This window comes from Pseudophryne corroboree, chromosome 6, assembly GCF_028390025.1.
Source record: "Pseudophryne corroboree isolate aPseCor3 chromosome 6, aPseCor3.hap2, whole genome shotgun sequence".
Classification (NCBI taxonomy): Eukaryota; Metazoa; Chordata; class Amphibia; order Anura; family Myobatrachidae; genus Pseudophryne; species Pseudophryne corroboree.
In genome coordinates, this window is record NC_086449.1 from 343,576,654 (window position 1) to 343,600,577 (window position 23,924).

The 23,924-nt window shown below is 48.5% G+C and overlaps 1 protein-coding gene across 3 annotated transcripts in view; it reads right to left on the minus strand.

Moving 5' to 3' along the window:
• Positions 1 to 23,924, minus strand: part of VPS13C (vacuolar protein sorting 13 homolog C) — a 950,377-nt gene that overhangs the window by 526,319 nt on the left and 400,134 nt on the right. For all 3 annotated transcript variants that reach the window (XM_063926503.1, XM_063926502.1, XM_063926504.1), the window contains 2 exons: positions 15,919 to 16,079; positions 15,678 to 15,834 (listed from right to left, as the gene is read on the minus strand). In XM_063926503.1, the coding sequence (XP_063782573.1) occupies positions 15,678 to 15,834; positions 15,919 to 16,079 (318 nt within the window). The remainder of the gene's footprint in view (positions 1 to 15,677; positions 15,835 to 15,918; positions 16,080 to 23,924) is intronic.

Consider the following 23,924-nt stretch of genomic DNA (forward strand, 5'->3'; position numbering starts at 1 on the left):
CAGTTAGGATACTGTGCCCGGAAGAGCTGACACAATAAGGAAGGATTTTGAATCCCGGGTAAGACTCATACCAACCACACCAATCACACCGTATAACTCGTGATACTATACCCAGTTAACAGTATGAAATATAACTGAGCCTCTCAACAGATGGCTCAACAATAACCCTTTAGTTAGGCAATAACTATAAACAAGTATTGCAGACAATCCGCACTTGGGATGGGCGCCCAGCATCCACTACGGACTACGAGAAATAGATTTACCGGTGAGTAAAATCTTATTTTCTCTGACGTCCTAAGTGGATGCTGGGACTCCGTAAGGACGATGGGGATTATACCAAAGCTCCCAAACGGGCGGGAGAGTGCGGATGACTCTGCAGCACCGAATGAGAAAACTCTAGGTCCTCCTCGGCCAGGGTATCAAACTTGTAGACTCTTACAAAAATGTTTTAACCCGACCAAGTAACAGCTCGACAAAGCTGTAAAGCCGAGACTCCCTCGGGCAGCCGCCCAAGAAGAGCCCACTTTCCTCGTGGAATGGGCTTTTACAGATTTAGGGTGCGGCAGTCCAGCCGCAGAATGTGCAAGTTGAATCGTGCTACAGATCCAGCGAGCAATCGTCTGCTTAGAAGCAGGAGCACCCAGCTTGTTGGGTGCATACAGGAGAAATAGCGAGTCAGTTTTCCTGACTCCAGCTGTCCTGGAAACATATACTTTTCAGGGCCCTGACTACATCCAGTAACTTGGAATCCTCCAAGTCCCAAGTAGCCGCAGGCACCACAATAGGTTGGTTCACATGAAAAAATGATACCACCTTAGGAAGGAATTGGGAACGAGTCCTCAATTCCGCCTTATCCATATAAAATACAGACAAGGGCTTTTGTATGACAAAGCCGCCAATTCTGATACACGCCTGGCCGACGCCAAGGCCCACAGTATGACCACTTTCCACGTGATGTATTATAGCTCCACGGATTTAAGTGGCTCAACCCAATGCGACTTCAGGAAATACAACACCACGTTGAGATCCCACGGTGCCACTGGAGGCACAAACGGGGGCTGACTATGCAGCACTCCCTTAACAAAAGTCTGAACTTCAGGCAGTGAAGCCAGTTCAATTTTGGAAGAAAATCGATAGAGCCGAAATCTGGACCTTAATGGAACCCAATTTTAGGCCCATAGTCACCTCTGACTGTAGGAAGTGCAGAAATCGACCTAGCTGAAATATCTCCTTTGGGGCCTTCCTGGCCTCACAGTACGCAACATATTTCCGCCATATGCGGTGATAATGGTTTGCGTTCACTTCTTTCCTAGCTTCAAATAGCGTAGGGATAACTTCCTCCGGAATTCCCTTTTCCTTCAGGATCCGGCGTTCAACCGCCATGCCGTCAACGCAGCCGCGGTACGTCTTGGAACAGACAGGCCCCCTGCTGCAGCAGGTCCTGTCTGAGCGGCAGAGGCCATGGGTCCTCTGAGATCATTTCTTGGAGTTCTGGTTACCAAGCTCTTCTTGGCCAACCCGGAACAATGAGTATAGTTCTTACTCCTCTCCTTCTTATTATTCTCATTACCCTGGGTAAGAGAGGCAGAGAAGGGAACACATACACCGACTGGTATACCCACGGTGTTACCAGAGCGTCCACAGCTATCGCCTGAGGGTCCTTGACCTGGCGCAATATCTTTGTAACTTTTAGTTGAGGCGGGACGCCATCATGTCCACCTGTGGCCTTTCCCAACGGTGTACAATCATTTGGAAGACTTCTGGATGAAGTCCCCACTCTCCCGGGTGGAGGTCGTGCCTGCTGAGGAAGTCTGCTTCTCAGTTGTCCACTCCGGGAATGAACACTGCTGACAGTGCTAACACATGATTTTCCGCCCATCAGAGAATCCTTGTGGCTTCTGCCATCGCCATCCTGCTTCTTGTGCCGCCCTGTCGGTTTACATGAGCGACCGCCGTGATGTTGTCTGACTGGATCAGCACCGGCCGGTGTTGAAGCAGGGGTCTAGCCTGACTTAGGGCATTGTAAATGGCCCTCAGTTCCAGAATATTTATGTGTAGGGAAGTCTCCTGACTTTTCCATAGCCTTGGAAGTTTCTTCCCTGTGTGACTGCCCCCCAGCCTCGAAGGCTGGCATCCGTGGTCACCAGGACCCAGTCCTGTATGCCGAATCTGCGGCCCCCTAGAAGATGAGCACTCTGCAGCCACCACAACAGCGACACCCTGACCCTTGGAGACAGGGTTATCCGCCGATGCATCTGAAGATGCGACCCGGACCACTTGTCCAACAGATGCCACTGGAAAATACTTGCATGGGACCTGGCGAATGGAATTTCTTCGTAAGAAGCTACCATCTTTCCCAGGGCTCGCGTGCATTGATGCACCGACACCTGTATACGTATTAGGAGGTCTCTGTCTAGAGACAATAACTCCTTGGACTTCTCCTCCGGGAGAAACCCTTTTTATCCTGTTCTGTGTCCAGAACCATACCCAGGAACAGTAGACGCGTCGTAGGAACCAGCTGCGACTTTGGAATATTCAGAATCTAGCCGTGCTGTTGTAGCACTTCCCGAGATAGTGCTACTCCGACGAACAACTGCTCCCTGGACCTCGCCTTTATAAGGAGATCGTCCAAGTACGGGATAATTATTTCGGCCATTACCTTGCTAAATACCTCGGTGCCGGGGACAGACCAACGGCAACGTCTGGAATTGGTAATGACAATCCTGTACAACAATATTGAGGTACTCCTGGTGAAGAGGGTAAATAGGGACATGCAGGTAATCATCCTTGATGTCCAGTGATACCATGAAATTCTCCAGGCTTGCAATAATCGCCCTGAGCGATTCCATTTTGAACTTGAACCTTCGTATATAAGTGTTCAAGGCTTTCAATTTTAGAATGGGTCTCACCGAACAGTCTGGTTTCGGTACCACAACATTTTGGAATAGTAACCCCGGCCTTGTTGAAGGAGGGGTACCTTGATTTCACCTGCTGGAAGTACAGCTTGTGAATTGCCGCCAGTACTACCTTTCTCCGAGGGCAGCAGGCAAGGCTGATGTGAGGTAATGGCGAGGGGGAGTCGCCTCGAACTCCAGCCTGTATCCCTGTGATACTATTTGCAGAACCTAGAGATCCACCTGTGGGCAAGCCCATTGGTCCCTGAAGTTCCCGAGACGCGCCCCTACCGCACCTGTCTCCACCTGTGGAGCCCCAGCGTCATGCGGTGGACTCAGAGGAAGCGGGGGAAGATTTTTGATCCTGGGAACTGGCTGCTGGTGCAGCTTTTTTCCTTCTTCCCTTGTCTCTGTGCAGAAAGGAAGCGCCTTTGACCCGCTTGCTTTTCTGAAGCCGAAAGGACTGTACCTGAAAATACGGTGCTTTCTTAGGCTGTGAGGAACCTGAGGTAAAAAAAATTCTTCCCAGCTGTTGCTGTGGATACGAGGTCCCAGAGACCATCCCCAAACAATTCCTCACCCTTATAAGGCAGAATCTCCATGTGCCTTTTACAGGCAGCATCACCTGTCCACTGCCGGGCTTCTAATACCCTCCTGGCAGAATGGACATTGCATTAATTCTGGATGCCAGCCGGCAAATATCCCTCTGTGCATCCTTTATATATAAGACAACGTCTTAAATATGCTCAATGTTAGCAAAATATTATCCCTGTCTTAGCGTATTAATATTATCTGACAGGGTATCAGACCACGCTGCAGCAGCACTATTTATGCTGAGGCAATTGCAGGTCTCAGTATATAACCTGAGTGTGTAAATACAGACTTCAGGATCGCCTCCTGCTTTTTATCAGCAGGTTCCTTCAAGGTGGCCGTATCCTAAGACGGCAGTGCCAACTTTTGACAAACGTGTGAGCGCCTTATCCACCCTAAGGGATATCTCCCAACGTGACCTATCCTCTGGCGGGAAAGTAACTTTTTAGAAATTACCAGTTTCTTATCGGGGGAAACCACGCTTCTTTACACACTTCATTCATTCATCTGATGGGAGAACAAAACACTGGCTGCTTTTTCTCCCCAAAAATAAAACCCCTTTTATGTGGTACTTGGGTTCATGTCAGAAAATGCGTAACACATTTTTCATTGCCGAGATCATGTAACGGATGTTCCTAGTGGATTGTGTATATGTCTCAACCTCGTCGACACTGGAGTCAGACTCCGTGTCGACATCTGTGTCTGCCACCTGAGGTAACGGGCGTTTTTTGAGCCCCTGATGGCCTATGAGACGCCTGGGCAGGCGCGGGCTGAGAAGCCGGCTGTCCCACAGCTGTTACGTCATCCAGCCTTTTATGTAAGGAGTTGACACTGTCGGTTAATACCTTTCACCTATCCATCCACTCTGGTGTCGGCCCCACAGGGGGCGACATCCCATTTATCAGCCTCTGCTCCGCCTCCACGTAACCTTCCTCATCCAACATGTCGACACAGTCGTACCGACACACCGCACACACACAGGGAATGCTCTGACTGAGGACAGGACCCCACAAAGTCCTTTGGGGAGACAGAGAGAGAGTATGCCAGCACACACCAGAGCGCTATATAATGCAGGGATTAACACTATAACTGAGTGATTTTTCCCCAAATAGCTGCTTGTATACATATATTGCGCCTAAATTTAGTGCCCCCCCTCTTTTTAACCCTTTGAGCCTGAAAACTACAGGGGAGAGCCTGGGGAGCTGTCTTCCAGCTGCACTGTGAAGAGAAAATGGCGCCAGTGTGCTGAGGGAGAAGCCCCGCCCCTTTTCGGCAGACTTTCTCCCGCTTTTTCTGGAATACTGGCAGGGGTAATTTTACATCTATATAGCCTCTAGGACTATATATGATGTAGATTTGCCAGCCAAGGTGTCATATATTGCCCTCAGGGCGCCCCCCCCAGCGCCCTGCACCCATCAGTGACCGGAGTGTGAGGTGTACATGAGGAGCAATGACGCACAGCTGCAGTGCTGTGCGCTACCTTGGTGAAGACCGAAGTCTTCTGCCGCCGATTTTCCGGACTCTTCATGCTTCTGGCTCTGTAAGGGGGACGGCGGCGCGGCTCCGGGAACGAACACCAAGGTCGGGTCCTGCGGTCGATCCCTCTGGAGCTAATGGTGTCCAGTAGCCTAAGAAGCCCAAACTACCACCTGTTAGGTAGGTTCACTTCTTCTCCCCTTAGTCCCTCGCTGCAGTGAGTCTGTTGCCAGCAGATCTCACTGTAAAATAAAAAACTTAAATATACTTTCTTTCTAGGAGCTCAGGAGAGCCCCTAGTGTGCATCCAGCTCAGCCGGGCACAAGAATCTAACTGAGGTCTGGAGGAGGGTCTTAGTGGGAGGAGCCAGTGCACACCAGGTAGTCCTAAAGCTTTCTTTAGTTGTGCCCAGTCTCCTGCGGAGCCGCTAATCCCCATGGTCCTTACGGAGTCCCAGCATCCACTTAGGACGTCAGAGAAATATATATATATATATATACCTGTATATATATATATCTTTCTGATTCTTTTTGGTATTGATATTATTGAATACTAGCTATGTCAAACTGTGAACTGCACTTGCCTACTATCAAGTATTGGTAATGCAAACTACCTTAATTACCTTATTAGACTGATTGATACCAGTATTTGCACTTTATATCAGTCTGACTCTATATACCGATATTTAGCTCAGCTTATTATACTGTGAGCCAATTTTTCACAGATTGCTCAGCATATTATATATACTGTGAGATAACTTTTTATAAATATTTATGATATATGTTGATGTCTGTTTTGTCTGTGTTTGCAATATTAATCTGTTTTAATCAATTCAATAAAGGTTAATTATTAAATGTCATCATTTCAATAAGAGTGCCCCCCAAAAAAACACGAGAGTTCCTTTCTCTTTACTTTCTACTTTATATACCATTGTGCAAAGTTTTGTAGGTTATAATTCTAAAGTTATACAATAAATGCTGAACCTGTACACCCGTGGCGGTAAGATGAGCGTGGCTACATCTGTATATTACAGCAACATTTGCACTCATTTTACACTGTACCCACACATTAATACATTAACCCATAGCGTCACCGGAAAAAGGGCACAACACTTCAGTTACTGAAGCGCTCTCATAAGAAAACGTGATTTATTTCTAAGAACAGCATAACAACTATTTCAATGTAATAAAAACAGTTTCAGCAAGTTAAAGGTAATGATCAACTTTCATTTCATCAGGCTGAACATTCCCTCCTGCAATGTATGCTATATAAATTACAATTTAATTCTGGCTTCACTCTACGCTCTTAAGAATAGTAACCAATCCTAAGCACAAATTACCAGAAATGTTTTACAGGGTAACATAAATAAATACTGCATAATGAACAAACTATTCAAAAATAAAAAAACTCATAAACAAAGCTAGAACCCCCACCCCCCGCCACATATATTTAGTAAGTATATAAGCCAATCAAGCAGCAAGAAGTCACATTATCAACATCATCATATGTACATGTGGACAGCTTGCCTTGTTGACACAGTTACAATGTCGACATTAGGGCAGTAGTCGAAGTGGTGCGGTATGGTATACCGCCACTTCTTCCACTGACCCGGAAATGAGCCCAGGTTGTGCAGCAGGAGGCGAGGGAAGTGGCATCCTGCTGCACATGGTGCTCCCCGTCCCTGCGCGGCGGCTGTGTAGAGCGCTGTATTAGCTCACAGCCGCTCACCGCTGCCAGCCGCCCGCGGCTCCCGCTCACCAGCCGGCCACTGGTTGCTGGCAGCAGTGAGCTGGCGCTGGGCGGCTGGTGAGCGGGGCCCTCACCAGCCGCCCAGCGCCAGCTCACTGCTGCCAGCAACAAATAAGGTAATGTTCCCCTGCTGTCACCTCTCTCCCTGCTGTCCCTGTCGTCACTGTCCCTGTCATGACCGTCCCGGTCGTCACCCTCCCTGTCGTCACTGTCTCTCCCTATCGTCCCCATCGTCACTCTCTCCCCATCGTCGCTCTCTCCCCGTCGTCACTCTCACCCTGTTGTCACTGTCGTCACTCTCTCCCTGTCGTCACTCTCTCTCCCCCTGTCGTCACTGTCTCTCCGTCGTCACTCTCCCTGTCGTCACTCTCCCTCTCTCCCTGTCGTCACTCTCTCTACGTCTCTCTCCCTGTCGTCACTGTCTGTCTCCCTGTCCCTGCTGTCACAATTTCAGCTCATTCAGTGTGCTACAAGGTGAATTTCGGCTCATTCAGTGTGCTACAAGGTAAATTTCGGCTCATTCAGTGTGTTACAGTGTGAATTTCAGCTCATTCAGTGTGCTACAAGGTGAATTTCACCTCATACCGTGTGCTATAATGTGAATTCTGGCTCATTCAGTATGCTACAATGTGAATTTCGGCTCATTCAGTGTGCTATAATGTGAATTTCGGCTCATTCAGTGTGCTACAAGGTAAATTTCGGCTCATTCAGTGTGTTACAGTGTGAATTTCAGCTCATTCAGTGTGCTACAATGTGAATTTTGGCTCATTCAGTGTGCTACAAGGTGAATTTCAGCTCATTCAGTGTGCTACAATGCGAATTTCGGCTCATTCAGTGTGCTACAAGGTGAATTTCGCCTCATACCGTGTGCTATAATGTGAATTCCGGCTCATTCAGTGTGCTACAAGGTAAATTTCGGCTCATTCAGTGTGTTACAGTGTGAATTTCAGCTCATTCAGTGTGCTACAATGTGAATTTTGGCTCATTCAGTGTGCTACAAGGTGAATTTCAGCTCATTCAGTGTGCTACAATGCGAATTTCGGCTCATTCAGTGTGCTACAAGGTGAATTTCGCCTCATACCGTGTGCTATAATGTGAATTCTGGCTCATTCAGTATGCTACAATGTGAATTTCGGCTCATTCAGTGTGCTATAATGTGAATTCCGGCTCATTCAGTGTGCTACAATGTGAATTTCGGCTCATTCAGTGTGCTACAATGTGAATTTCGGCTCATACCGTGTGCTACAAGGTGAATTTCGGCTCATTCAGTGTGCTACAAGGTGAATTTTCGGCTCATACCGTGTGCTACAAGGTGAATTTCGGCTCATTCAGTGTGCTACAAGGTGAATTTCAGCTCATTCAGTGTGCTACAAGGTGAATTTTCGGCTCATACCGTGTGCTACAAGGTGAATTTCGGCTCATTCAGTGTGCTACAATGTGAATTTCGGCTCATACCGTGTGCTACAATGTGAATTTTGGCTCATTCAGTGTGCTACAATGTGAATTCCGGCTCATTCAGTGTGCTACAATGTGAATTTCGGCACATTCAGTGTGCTACAATGTGAATTTCGGCTCATTCAGTGTGCTACAATGTGAATTTCGGCTCATACCGTGTGCTACAAGGTGAATTTCGGCTCATTCAGTGTGCTACAAGGTGAATTTTCGGCTCATACCGTGTGCTACAAGGTGAATTTCGGCTCATTCAGTGTGACACAATGTGAATTTCGGCTCATACCGTTTGCTACAATGTGAATTTTGGCTCATTCAGTGTGCTATAATGTGAATTCCGGCTCATTCAGTGTGCTACAATGTGAATTCCGGCTCATTCAGTGTGCTACAATGTGAATTTCGGCTCATTCAGTGTGCTACAATGTGAATTTCGGCTCATTCAGTGTGCTACAATGTGAATTTCGGCTCATTCAGTGTGCTACAATGTGAATTTCGGCTCATTCAGTGTGCTATAATGTGAATTTGGGCTCATTCAGTGTGCTACAATGTGAATTTGGGCTCATTCAGTGTGCTACAATGTGAATTTCGTCTCATTCAGTGTGCTACAATGTGAATTTCGTCTCATTCAGTGTGCTACAATGTGAATTCCGGCTCATTCAGTGTGCTACAATGTGAATTCCGGCTCATTCGGTGTGCTACAATGTGAATTTCGGCTCATACCGTGTGCTACAAGGTGAATATCAGCTCATACCGTGTGCTACAAGGTGAATTTCGTCTCATTCAGTGTGCAACAATGTGAATTTCGGCTCATTCAGTGTGCTATAATGTGAAAGGGGCACCAGTACTAGATAGTATAAGGGGTTCTACTACACGGGACATGCCCCATTTTGGGTGACCACGCCACCTTTTCTGGAGCGCGCGCATAATTACATCTTTGACTTTTGCATACCCCCACTTCAAAATTTCCACTTCGACCACTGCATTAGGGTTAGGTTTACTTCAGAAATAGATTGTCAACAGTGAGGTGTGGTGAGGTAAATGGCTGGGGAGGCACTGTTTAGTGCCAAAGCCAGTTTTACACTCAGTAGATGAGCACAAGGGTGCATGTGGGCATTATACACATGTGCAGCAGTATATACTGCTGGAAATCTGGTGAGTTTTGATAAGAGGAGATGTGTGGAAAAGATACGCAGGGGAGGAACTCCAGAGTTTTGACTATAAAATTTATTAAATACTACAAAGAAAAAAATAAGAATTTACTTACCGATAATTCTATTTCTCTTAGTCCGTAGTGGATGCTGGGAACTCCGTAAGGACCATGGGGAATAGCGGCTCCGCAGGAGACTGGGCACAAAAGAAAAGCTTTAGGACTACCTGGTGTGCACTGGCTCCTCCCCCTATGACCCTCCTCCAAGCCTCAGCTAGGATACTGTGCCCGGACGAGCGTACACAATAAGGAAGGATTTTGAATCCCAAGTAAGACTCATACCAGCCACACCAATCACACCGTACAACTTGTGATATGAACCCAGTTAACAGCATGATAACAGAGGAGCCTCTGGATAGATGGCTCACATCAACAATAACCCGAATTGTTAACAATAACTATGTACATGTATTGCAGATAATCCGCACTTGGGATGGGCGCCAAGCATCCACTACGGACTACGAGAAATAGAATTATCGGTAAGTAAATTCTTATTTTCTGACGTCCTAGTGGATGCTGGGAACTCCGTAAGGACCATGGGGATTATACCAAAGCTCCCAAACGGGCGGGAGAGTGCGGATGACTCTGCAGCACCGAATGAGAGAACTCAAGGTCCTCCTCAGCCAGAGTGTCAAATATGTAAAATTTTACAAAGGTATTTGACCCTGACCAAGTAGCAGCTCGGCAAAGTTGTAACGCCGAGACCCCTCGGGCAGCCGCCCAGGATGAGCCCACCTTCCTTGTGGAGTGGGCATTTACAGATTTTGGCTTTGGCAGGCCTGCCACAGAATGCGCAAGCTGAATTGTACTACAGATCCAGCGCGCAATGGTCTGCTTAGAAGCAGGAGCACCCAGCTTGTTGGGTGCGTACAGGATAAACAGCGAGTCAGATTTTCTGACTCCAGCCGTCCTGGAAACATATATTTTCAGGGCACTGACAACGTCTAGCAACTTGGAGTCCTCCAAGTCTCTAGTAGCCGCAGGCACCACAATAGGCTGGTTCAGGTGAAACGCTGACACCACCTTAGGGAGAAACTGAGGACGAGTCCTCAATTCCGCCCTGTCCGAATGGAAAATCAGATAAGGGCTTTTACAGGATAAAGCCGCCAATTCTGACACGCGCCTGGCCGAAGCCAGGGCCAACAGCATGACCACTTTCCATGTGAGATATTTTAAATCCACAGATTTAAGCGGTTCAAACCAATGTGATTTGAGGAACCCCAAAACTACATTGAGATCCCAAGGTGCCACTGGAGGCACAAAAGGAGGCTGTATATGCAGCACCCCCTTGACAAACGTCTGAACTTCAGGAACTGAAGCCAGTTCTTTCTGGAAGAAAATCGACAGGGCCGAAATCTGAACCTTAATGGATCCCAATTTGAGGCCCATAGACACTCCTGTTTCCAGGAAATGCAGGAATCGACCCAGTTGAAATTCCTCCGTTGGGGCCTTCCTGGCCTCGCACCACGCAACATATTTTCGCCAAATGCGGTGATAATGCTTTGCGGTTACATCCTTCCTGGCTTTGATCAGGGTAGGGATGACTTCCTCCGGAATGCCTTTTTCCTTCAGGATCCGGATTCAACCGCCATGCCGTCAAACGCAGCCGCGATAAGTCTTGGAACAGACAGGGTCCTAGCTGGAGCAGGTCCCTTCTTAGAGGTAGAGGCCACGGGTCCTCTGTGAGCATCTCTTTAAGTTCCGGGTACCAAGTCCTTCTTGGCCAATCCGGAGCCACGAGTATAGTTCTTACTCCTCTCCGTCTTATAATTCTCAGTACCTTGGGTATGAGAGGCAGAGGAGGGAGCACATACACTGACTGGTACACCCACGGTGTTACCAGAGCGTCCACAGCTATTACCCGAGGGTCCCTTGACCTGGCGCAATACCTGTCCAGTTTTCTGTTTAGGCGGGACGCCATCATGTCCACCTTTGGTTTTTCCCAACGGTTTACAATCATGTGGAAGACTTCTGGGTGAAGTCCCCACTCTCCCAGGTGGAGGTCGTGCCTGCTGAGGAAGTCTGCTTCCCAGTTGTCCACTCCCGGAATGAACACTGCTGACAGTGCTATCACATGATTTTCCGCCCAGCGAAGAATCCTTGCAGCTTCTGCCATTGCCCTCCTGCTTCTTGTGCCGCCCTGTCTGTTTACGTGGGCGACTGCCGTGATGTTGTCCGACTGGATCAGCACCGGCTGACCCTGAAGCAGAGGTCTTGCTTGGCTTAGAGCATTGTAAATGGCCCTTAACTCCAGGATATTTATGTGAAGTGATGTCTCCAGGCTTGACCACATGCCCTGGAAATTTCTTCCCTGTGTGACTGCTCCCCAGCCTCGCAGGCTGGCATCTGTGGTCACCAGGACCCAGTCCGGAATGCCGAATCTGCGGCCCTCTAGAAGATGAGCACTCTGCAACCACCACAGGAGAGACACCCTTGTCCTTGGTGACAGGGTTATCCGCCGATGCATCTGAAGATGCGATCCGGACCATTTGTCCAGCAGGTCCCACTGGAATGTTCTTGCGTGGAATCTGCCGAATGGGATTGCTTCGTAAGAAGCCACCATTTTTCCCAGGACCCTTGTGCATTGATGCACTGACACTAGGCCTGGTTTTAGGAGGTTTCTGACTAGCTCGGATAACTCCCTGGCTTTCTCCTCCGGGAGAAACACCTTCTTCTGGACTGTGTCCAGGATCATCCCTAGTAATATAAGACGTGTCGTCGGGATCAGCTGCGATTTTGGGATATTGATAATCCAACCGTGCTGCCGCAACACTACTTGAGATAGTGCTACCCCGACTACCAACTGTTCCCTGGATCGTGCCCTTATCAGGAGATCGTCCAAGTAAGGGATAATTAAAACTCCTTTCCTTCGGAGGAGTATCATCATTTCGGCCATTACTTTGGTAAAGACCCGGGGTGCTGTGGACAATCCAAACGGCAGCGTCTGAAACTGATAGTGGCAGTTCTGTACCACAAACCTGAGGTACCCTTGGTGAGAAGGGTAAATTGGGACATGGAGGTAAGCATCCTTGATGTCCAGAGACACCATATAATCCCCTTCTTCCAGGTTCGCAATCACCGCTCTGAGTGACTCCATCTTGAATTTGAACCTCTGTATGTAAGTGTTCAAGGATTTCAGATTTAAAATAGGTCTCACCGAGCCGTCCGGCTTCGGTACCACAAACAGCGTGGAATAATACCCCTTTCCCTGTTGCAGGAGGGGTACCTTGATTATCACCTGCTGAGAATACAGCTTGTGAATTGCTTCCAATACCGCCTCCCTGTCGGAGGGAGACGTCGGTAAAGCAGACTTTAGGAAACGGCGAGGGGGAGATGTCTCGAATTCCAATTTGTACCCCTGAGATACCACCTGAAGGATCCAGGGGTCCACTTGTGAGTGAGCCCACTGCGCGCTGAAATTCTTGAGACGGGCCCCCACCGTGCCTGAGTCCGCTTGTAAAGCCCCAGCGTCATGCTGAGGACTTGGCAGAAGCGGGAGAGGGCTACTGTTCCTGGGAACTGGCTGTTTGCTGCAGCCTTTTTCCTCTCCCTCTGCCACGGGGCAGAAATGAGGAGCCTTTTGCCCGCTTGCCCTTATGGGGCCGAAAGGACTGCGCCTGATAATACGGCGTCTTCTTATGTTGAGAGGCTACCTGGGGTAAAAATGTGGATTTTCCAGCAGTTGCCGTGGCCACTAGGTCTGATAGACCTACCCCAAATAACTCCTCCCCTTTATAAGGCAATACTTCCATATGCCTTTTGGAATCCGCATCACCTGACCACTGCCGCGTCCATAACCCTCTTCTGGCAGAAATGGACAGCGCACTTACTCTTGATGCCAGTCGGCAAATATCCCTCTGTGCATCACGCATATATAAAAATGCATCTTTTAAATGCTCTATAGTCAGTAATATACTGTCCCTATCTAGGGTATCAATATTTTCAGTCAGGGAATCCGACCAAGCCACCCCAGCACTGCACATCCAGGCTGAGGCAATTGCTGGTCGCAGTATAACACCCGTGTGAGTGTATATACATTTTAGGATATTCTCCTGCTTTCTGTCAGCAGGTTCCTTTAGGGCGGCCGTATCAGGAGACGGTAGTGCCACCTGTTTAGACAAGCGTGTGAGCGCTTTATCCACCCTAGGGGGTGTTTCCCAACGTGCCCTATCCTCTGGCGGGAAGGGGTATGATGCCAATAACCTTTTAGGAATTATCAGTTTTTTATCGGGGGAAACCCACGCTTCATCACACACTTCATTTAATTCTTCAGATGCAGGAAAAACTACAGGTAGTTTTTTCTCACCAAACATAGTACCCTTTTTAGTGGTACTTGTACTATCAGAAATGTGTAAAACATTTTTCATTGCCTCAATCATGTAACGTGTGGCCCTACTGGAAGACACATTCGTCTCTTCATCGTCGACACTGGAGTCAGTATCCGTGTCGGCGTCTGTATCTGCCATCTGAGGTAACGGGCGTTTTAGAGCCCCTGATGGTCTTTGAGACGCCTGGACAGGCACAAGCTGAGTAGCCGGCTGTCTCATGTCATCAACCGTCTTTTGTAAAGAGCTGACACTGTCACGTAATTCCTTCCATAAGCCCATCCACTCAGGTGTCGACTCCCTAGGGGGTGACATCTCCATTACAGGCAATTGCTCCGCCTCCACATCATTTTCCTCCTCATACATGTCGACACAATCGTACAGACACACAGCACACACACAGGGAATGCTCTGATAGAGGACAGGACCCCACTAGCCCTTTGGGGAGACAGAGGGAGAGTATGCCAGCACACACCAGAGCGCTATATATATATACTGGGATAACACTATACAGAGTGTTTTTCCCCTTATAGCTGCTGTTTATATTATTACTGCGCTTAATTAGTGCCCCCCCCCCTCTTGTTTTACCCTTTTCTGTAGTGCAGGACTGCAGGGGAGAGTCAGGGAGACGTCCTTCCTGCGGAGCTGTGAGGGAAAATGGCGCCCGTGTGCTGAGGAGATAGGCTCCGCCCCCTTCTCGGCTGACTTTTCTCCCGCTTTTTTCTGGAATCTGGCAGGGGTTAATATACATCCATATAGCCCTGGGGGTTATATGTGATGTATTTTTGCCAGCCAAGGTGTTTTTATTGCTGCTCAGGGCGCCCCCCCCCAGCGCCCTGCACCCATCAGTGACCGCAGTGTGAGGTGTGCATGAGGAGCAATGGCGCACAGCTGCAGTGCTGTGCGCTACCTTGTTGAAGACTGATGTCTTCTGCCGCCGATTTTCCGGACCTCTTCTTGCTTCTGGCTCTGTAAGGGGGCCGGCGGCGCGGCTCTGGGACCGGACTCCGAGGCTGGGCCTGTGTTCGGTCCCTCTGGAGCTAATGGTGTCCAGTAGCCTAAGAAGCCCAAGCTGGCTGCAAGCAGGCAGGTTCGCTTCTTCTCCCCTTAGTCCCTCGATGCAGTGAGCCTGTTGCCAGCAGGTCTCACTGAAAATAAAAAACCTAAAACTATCTTTTTTCTAAAGAGCTCAGGAGAGCCCCCTAGATTGCACCCTGCTCGGTCGGGCACAAAAATCTAACTGAGGCTTGGAGGAGGGTCATAGGGGGAGGAGCCAGTGCACACCAGGTAGTCCTAAAGCTTTTCTTTTGTGCCCAGTCTCCTGCGGAGCCGCTATTCCCCATGGTCCTTACGGAGTTCCCAGCATCCACTAGGACGTCAGAGAAATGTATAATATCTTCTATTATTCATCTAATCTTTATTGTCAAAACTCTGTAGTATGCTGGAGTATGCTGGAGTATGACAGGAGAGGTTCTGCCTCACCTGACTGCATATCAATTATTATCAACATTACAACCATGCTGACATTTATTCATGCTGATTATCAACACGATTAACACATTGACATTATTACCATGACGACAATACAAATGTCGACATCATATACCAAACCCAGGCCACAATTAATGTGGTTACACAAGCTGAACTCTAGCATGGATGAAGTAAGAAAGAAACATATGAAAAGTAATTATTTTTTTGATTTAAGTTTACATTAAAAGGTGACCGAATTAAAATTAAGCAAAAACATAACAGATAACAGTTGTTAGTATAACAATGTAAAATAACCAGAGACCAATGATTGAGAGCACAGTATAGAAAGCCTAGCACACAGCAACAAAAACCTCACCCAGGAGAAGGTTAAACAATAACACTATAGTGGCCAGACAACCATTTCTTTATTTTCAAATTATGTGTGAATTTGTTACTTATTCTCTTGGGCATAAATGGAAATATATAACAAGAAAACTTTAGTTCTCAGTGTATTACCTTGAATATCATAGTAGTCTAGAGTAATCTTCTTCAAGTACGATACAGCTCTGAGATCATATGTCTTAACACAAGCTTCAGTTCCCAGTTGCTGTATACGGAATACCAGGACGGTATTCTCCTGCTTCTCCTGTTGTCTGGTCAATTCTAATGTAACCTAGTGAGATAAAATTCCATTTTTAGAAGACTATCCACACAACAATCAAGTACACTGTCGATGAATTCTAAAAAATCAACCTACTTCTTTTACTTCAAACTTCAGCTGAAGATCAGTCAGTTCCTCAATGTTGGTTTCTGCTGTGGACCCAGCTTCATCTTTCACTGAAGTTTCTTTCTGGATGGGTTTAGTTTTCACAACTGATAATGCATCATCTCGTGTGTCAAAGAACTCTTCATCTGAATCTAAACGGTAAAAGTAAACAGTGGAAAGGAATAAGAATTCCCTGTGTGAAACGTAGACACCAACAGCCTATTGTAATATGAATGAGTGCTATTTTCAAGCTTTTTATGTTAAACTACTGCTCAAAGCAACTGATGTCGCCGGCACTGGCAAACCAATAGAGAGCAAATATAACCCTAGGACAAGGCTCAACAAATCCTAGACTGAAGAAAGCAGTGCAGCCCCAGCAGAGTGCACATCAGTTGGAATATCTGTCGTGTCCCTCACTAATAGTAAGCCCTGCTATCACGCGTGGTCACATTGCTACCATCTGGCGGTTGAGCATATACTGGAGTGGTCAGTTCTCAAAATGCAGGTCAATTATAGCATGAGAGATTGGTTCTGCCCCTGCCACTCCTGACCAACTCTGTCTGCAGTTTTTGGATATCCACTGGGAGGTAAATGCCAGTCACATAGACAATAGACACTTCTGCTCAGTGTCTTGTCTACCATATGTGCTACACTGAATACACGCCCGATTCTTGGTTATACAGTATTGGTTTTGCATGGTAATGATAACATCATAGTGGTAAGTCATTTACACAGAGCTGTACATTCTGTATATGAACAACTGGATAGATTCAATTTGGACACACAGACCAGAGCTGTCACAGGACATAAGCGAATTCTGCAATATAAATGCCGTATGCCTATATGCATATTTATAGAAGGGAGATCTTTCAGCACAGGTTCAAAGTGTGTAACAACAGTGCACTGGTCTCTACAGGCTATGTGGCACGCTGTCAATTAGGGGTAACACTGTGTTGAGCACCAGAGATGGACATGTGGCTGGGTATGATAGGCACTGAAGGGGTATGTGTGGTGGTCTATACACACATTCATAATGAAAACTGCAATGTATTACTGTATGTTAAATAACGAGTTTTATGGTAAGAACTTACCTTTGTTAAAACTCTTTCTGCGAGGTACACTGGGCTCCACAAAGATAGACATTAGGGTGTAGAGTAGGATCTTGATCCGAAGCACCAACAGGCTCAAAAGCTTTGACCTTCTTCCCAAGATGCATAGCGCCGCCTCCTATATCACCCCGCCTCCGTGCACAGGAGCTCAGTTTTGTTAACCAGCCCAATGCAGTAGCAAGTAAAAGAGACGACAACTGCCAGTTGCCACAAACACCAAACTCTCCCGACAGGAGAAGTGTCAGCGGCTAATGCCATACCAACCCAAAGAAGCTAAGTGCGTCAGGGTGGGCGCCTTGTGGAGCCCAGTGTACCTCGCAGAAAGAGTTTTAACAAAGGTAAGTTCTTACCATAAAACTCGTTTTCTGTTGCGGAATACACTGGGCTCCACAAGGATAGACATTGGGGATGTCCTAAAGCAGTTCCTTATGGGAGGGGACGCACTGTAGCGGGCACAAGAACCCGGCGTCCAAAGGAAGCATCCTGGGAAGCGGCGGTATCGAAGGCACAGAACCTAATGAACGTGTTCACTGAGGACCATGTAGCCGCCATGCACAATTGTTCAAGGGTCGCACCACGGCGGGCCGCCCAAGAAAGTCCAACAGACCGAGTAGAATGGGCCGTAATGTGAGCAGGAGCTGACAGATCAGCCCTCACATAAGCATGTGCAATCACCATTCTAATCCATCTGGCCAAAGTCTGCTTGTGAGCAGGCCAGCCCCATTTGTGAAATCCAAACAGAATACAGAGAGCATCAGATTTCCTAACAGAAGCAGTTCTCTTCACATAGATACGGAGAGCCCGTACCACATCCAAAAACCGCACTTTGGGAAACAGATCAGGAAAGACAAGTGCCGGAACCACAATCTCCTGGGTAAGGTGGAACGAAGAAACCACCTTAGGCAAATAAACGGGACGAGTCCTAAGAACCGCCCGGTCACGGTGAAATATCAGATATGGGGAACTACAAGACAAGGCACCCAAATCCGACACTCTACTAGCTGAAGCAATAGCCAGCAGAAACACCACCTTAAGGGAAAGCCACTTAAGGTAAGCTGAACCAAGAGTTTCAAGCGGAGACTCTTGTAACGCCTCCAAAACCACCTACAAGTCCCAAGGAGCCACAGGAGGGACATAGGGAGGTTGGATACGCAACACACCCTGAGTAAAGGTATGCACATCAGGTAAGGTCGCAATTTTTCTCTGAAACCACACTGACAAGGCAGATATTTGAACCTTGAGGGAGGCCAGACGCAGGCCTAAGTCCAGGCCCTGCTGAAGAAAAGCCAACAACTTGGCTATACTAAACTTGGAAGCGTCATAATCGTTAGATGCGCACCAAACAAAGTAAGAATGCCAGAACCTATAGTAAATCCGAGCCGAAGCCGGTTTCCGGGCCCGCAACATAGTTTGAATGACCGCCTCAGAAAACCCTTTAGCCCTTAAGACGGAAGCTTCAAGAGCCACGCCGTCAAAGACAGCCGGGCTAGGTCCTGGTAGACACAGGGGCCCTGAACGAGGAGGTCTGGGCGTTGTGGAAGTAGAATTGGACGCTCTGACAATAGGCCTTGCAGGTCTGAGAACCAGTGCCGTCTGGGCCACGCTGGAGCTATGAGAAGCAGAATTCCTTTTTCTTGCTTGAACTTCTGTGCAGGAGTGACCCCGGAGGGAACACATACGGTAGCCGAAAACTCCACGGTACCGCCAGCGCATCCACGAATGCTGCTTGAGGATCCCTTGTCCTTGCTCCAAAGACCGGAACCTTGTGATTGTGTCGAGACGCCATCAGATCTACGTCTGGAAGGCCCCACCTTTCCACTAGGAGTTGAAACACTTCTGGATGGAGGCCCCACTCGCCGGCATGCACGTCCTGACGACTGAGAAAATCCGCTTCCCAATTCAGGACTCCCGGAATGAATATTGCCGATATGGCCGGTAGATGGCTTTCTGCCACACTGTAGAATCCGTGAGACTTCCTTCATTGCCAAACAGCTTTGAGTGCCGCCTTGATGATTGCTGTAAGCCACTGTGGTGGCGTTGTCCGACTGTACTTGAACAGGACGGTTCTGAATTAAATGCTGGGCTAGGTTCAAGGCATTGAAGACCGCCCGCAACTCCAGAATATTGATTGAGAGGAGGGACTTCTCCTTAGTCAACCGCCCCCCTGAAGGGAGTGTTGCTCCAGCACCGCGCCCCAACCTCTTAGACTGGCATCTGTCGTCAACAGGACCCAGTCGGATATCCAGAACGGACGGCCCCTGCACAGTTGTTGGTCCCGGAGCCACCAGAGCAGCGACAGACGGACTTCCGGAGTCAATGAGATCATTTGAGACCGGATACGGTGAGGCAGGCCATCTCATTTGGCTAGAATCTGCCTCTGGAGAGGGCGAGAGTGAAATTGAGCGTACTCCACCATGTCGAATGCTGACACCATGAGGGCCAGCACCTGCATCGCCGAATGTATCGACACTTGCGGACGAGATAGGTAGCAACGAATCCTGTCCTGAAGTTTCAGGACTTTCTCCTGAGACAGGAACAACCTCTGGTTGTGAGTGTCCAATAGTGCTCCCAGATGCACCATGCTCTGAGCAGGGATCAGGGATGACTTCTTCCAGTTGATGAGCCACCCGTGGGCTTGCAGAAACCGGACCGTAACATCTAGATAACGCAGGAGAAGTTCTGGGGAATTTACCAGGATTAACAAGTCGTCCAAATACGGCAGTATCCTGACCCCTTGACGGCGGAGTACCACCGTCATCACCGCCATGACTTTTGGAAAGACTCGCGGAGCCGTTGTTAAACTAAAAGGTAATGCCTGAAACTGGTAATGGCAGTTGGCAATCGCAAATCTGAGGTATTGCTGATGAGACACTGCTATAGGAATATGCAAGTAAGCATCCTGTATATCCAGGGAGACCATGAAGTCCCCAGGTTCCAAGGCCAGAACTATAGAGCGAAGGGTTTCCATACGGAACCTGGAAACCGTCACAAACCTGTTCAATGCCTTGAGGTTGAGAATGGGCCGGGAGGACCCATTCGGTTTCGGGACTAGAAACAGCGGAGAATAGTACCCCCGGCCCATCTGGGCACGAGCACCTGTACTACGACTCCTGTATCCAGGAGGGTCTGTACCACCGAATGTAGAGTGTTTGCCTTTGTCTTGTCCAACGGGACATCTGTCTGGCAAAATCGATGAGGGGGTCAGTTTTTGAAGGCTATGGCGTAACCTCGCGTGACGACTTCCCGTACCCAGGCATCTGAAGTGGTCTTCAACCATTCCTGGGTATACCCTAGAAGCCGGCCCCCCACCCCTGGGATCCCCCAGAGGGAGGCCCGCCCCGTCATGCGACAGGCATATCTGTCTTGCTGACGGGCCGCCCAGGCTCTTTTGGGTTTAGGCTTACCAGGTTTGGAAGTGCGGTCCTGCTTGTTGTACGCCTGACCTTTTGCTCTACCTGAAGGACGAAAGGGGCGAAAGGAAGTACCTTTAGCCTTCGACACATGTAAAGATATGAGACAGAGGGTAAAACTGTATTTATGGCATTGCAATCTTTATAGCGTTTAATGTACTTTTTATTCCTTCTGTTCCCATGTTTCTCTGGCTTGTGTCACTATTACCCCATGTGTGTGTTCATCCATTACCCTATATATTCTGTACTATAATCTTACCCAGGTAAATACAGGTGTGCTGTGACCTTGCACCTAGTGCTGTCATGTTATGTTCTTGTAGGAGAATGCCAGTCTGGTATGAGGTTACTACAGGTTATCATTGCCATGCCTATTGAGTCCATCTATGATCCTTATATGGTCACACAGGAAATACATTTGAGGACCAGGTAATGTCTCTTTGTCCCCTGTGGAGGAGAAGCTTCAATCAGGACTTAAACCAATTTCCCTGTCATTGTTCCTTCTGTTTACTGTCCCCTGTCCCATCCTGGTCTCTCACAGACAACTCGGAGCCTGACCCAGCATGTGGTCAGCAGGAGAAGGCCAGCTGTGGGAGGGAGTAGGGAAATACCTGAGGTGGGATACCACCAATCAGGAACCTGCGTCTCCTCCCCAGGTGAGCGTGGCATGATGGGCATTTGGAAGGTTTTAAAAGAGGTTGCGCAGGTCAGCTCCTCATGTTAGTCGCAGGACTCTGGCTAAGGGGTGATTCTCTGCCAGGGTACCTTGTGGAACGCATCAACAGTGCTGTGTGGAGTTATATGTACTTACTATTGCAGGGACTAATCTGCTATCACTGCTGTGTGGACTCAGTGATAGTTCTGCTGTGTGGACCTGTTTATCTGGAACTTCTGTGTGGAATTACTGTGGACCTAAATCATCTACTGGGACTTACTATCTGGACTGCTACCTGTATACTGTTTCTGGGCTATATTTACTTCTGCTTCCTGTGAATTATCTACTACTGTGTGCGGTGAGAAATAAACCATCACTTTGGTTTCATCGGCTCTGTGTCTGAGTGATTAGAAGAACCCCGTATCTTCACATTTGGCGGCAGCGGTGGGATCATTCAGACACCAAACAACGACCGCAGGAAGCGTGAAGGCCCAGCAGAGAACAGAGGATCAGGCCATATGTAATGCAAGAGGATCTGCAGTGAGGTGGTAACAAGTGAGCAGGTGTCAGTCATGTGCAAAAGAAAATGTTTCCGAGGAAAGAAAATGAACGCCTCAAGTCTCCCAGGGCAGTGGAGCTCGTGGATGGAGGTGTGTCGGTGTATCGGCAGGCTGGTAAGCCGGATCTGTTATTGATTGCTATAAAGATGCAGTACATTTGGGAGTACTGGAATGGAGCTATGCGGATGAGCAGTGGCTGGAGAGTATCCAGCATACAGGACAAGTTGTGTTACCTGGGGGATGCATTCCTGCACTGTAAAAGTGAGGCAGCCTCATGGAATCTGCTGGGGGAGCCAGAGTTTGTAGAATTAACAGAGGAAGTTAGTGCTACAGTGACCCAAGTTATACAGAGAAGTCAATATTCTGAGGCTGAAGGGCAAGTCCAGAATAAATTATCTTCTGGGCTAGAGCCAGAGGAAATATCCAAAATGGGGCCGCTGCAACCCAGGCAGATGACTGAGGGGTCCGCCTTGCAAGTGCCTGTTACCAAGGGAGCAAAGTCCTTGTCAGCGGGGCCCATAACCACATTGGAAGAAATGAGCATGGAGGAGCTGATAGCAGAATGCCAGCTGCGAGGCATCCCTTTCCAATTCTGCACTCGCAGGGAAATCCTCCAGCTTATTCTCCAGGATCAGCGGGATCCAACAAAAGCGTTCACCGATTACCGGACATGGATCCTTCGTCCCGGCCCAGGGATGAGTGTGTGGGAACAGCTGGAGTGTCTGGAGGAGTGCTTCATTGTGGCAGAGGAAGAGGCAATGGATCGGGGGCTCCTGGATACCCCAGCATGGCTAGACCAGTGTTGCAGGGTGGATGCAGAAAGGCACCATCTGCAACAGCTTCTCCCACACCCAAGGGAAGCAGTTGCCCGGTGTACTATGCTGGGAGAGGCTAGCGCTGAAGTGAAGGCTATGCCCACAATACAGACATCCCAGGAGGAGCTGTGCTACACCTTCCCTTTTGCTGAGGTGGAAGATGTAGACCTAGTAACCAGCTGCCAGGGTATCAATGAAGACTGTGCCCAAGAGATTACCATGGATGGGGGAGTATTGTTCCACTCCCCAACTACAAACATACCAGTCACGGATGGCCTCTTGCTCCAGGATGCCCAGCTTATTCAGCTGGGGGAGGCTCATCGCGACGGATTGGCAATGGCAGCCCCATTCATTTCACTGAGGAAGGCTGATGAGAACATGCCCTGTGTATCTCCTGCTACCCTAACTCCACAAGAAGTTTATGAAGGATTATTCCATTTTAACGATTTGGGGAATGAGGAGCTGCGATGTAAATACTGGTACGTACCCTGTGATTCAACAGTGACATTGGTAGCAGAGATTGTTAACATAATATCAGAGCAGGAACCAGAAAAGGATGTGTTGCACCACCGTAATACCTGTGAAAGTGTGGACTGTAACTATGTGCCGAGGGATGTGCCTGCCATAAGCCAGATCCAAGCAACTACAGATCAAGTGGAGGTTGGGAGATGCCGCTTGCTATCTCGTCTCCTTTACCAGGGTGAAGGCACAGTGCCACCCACACCCCTTCCATCTGCAGAGCAAGAGCAAGTTGTGGAGATAATTGTGGAAGCTTCAGTTGTTAAAACCCTGACTGGTACCCCACCAGCTACCAAGCGCACAGGACTGGCGGAGGAGGAGATTATCCAGGAGGAGGTGTGCGCAGAAGGAGCTGCAGGTGAGATACTGGCTTTTGAGGGGGGAGCGCGGGCACAGGACCAGCCTGTGCTGGTGACTCCCCTGCAGCCACCAGCTGAATTGTTTCTGATGAAGGGTCCATCCTCAGCACTAGGTATTGAGACCACGTGCTGTACGGAAATTTGCCAGCCCCCTAGTTGGGGTTTGAGGAAGGAAGGACTGGACAGAGTTGCGGAAGTGCTGGGGGCAGAACCCCAACATTGGCCTGCCTTTAGGCAGCTGTTCCTTGTGCAAGGGGGGGAGGTGGAAGGTACTCCCTGCCCCGTTGTGCCAGAGGCACAGCTATTAGTACACCCAATAGGTGGGCCGGGTGTAAAAGTTTGCAATGTTGCGGAGTGGGGATACCCAACATCTGAATTGCTAAATCCCCTGCTGGTGAAAATGAATGTGTCATATTGTAATATTGTCTTTGCTGGTTGTTTAACACTACTGCCTCTTACCACATGGGTCTGGTGTGACATCACCCTGTGGGACTCAGGTGGTACACACATGCATGATGTTCTCTCCCCTGCACCCACCGCTCCTGGGTGGTAATGTTTCCTCAACACTTCAGA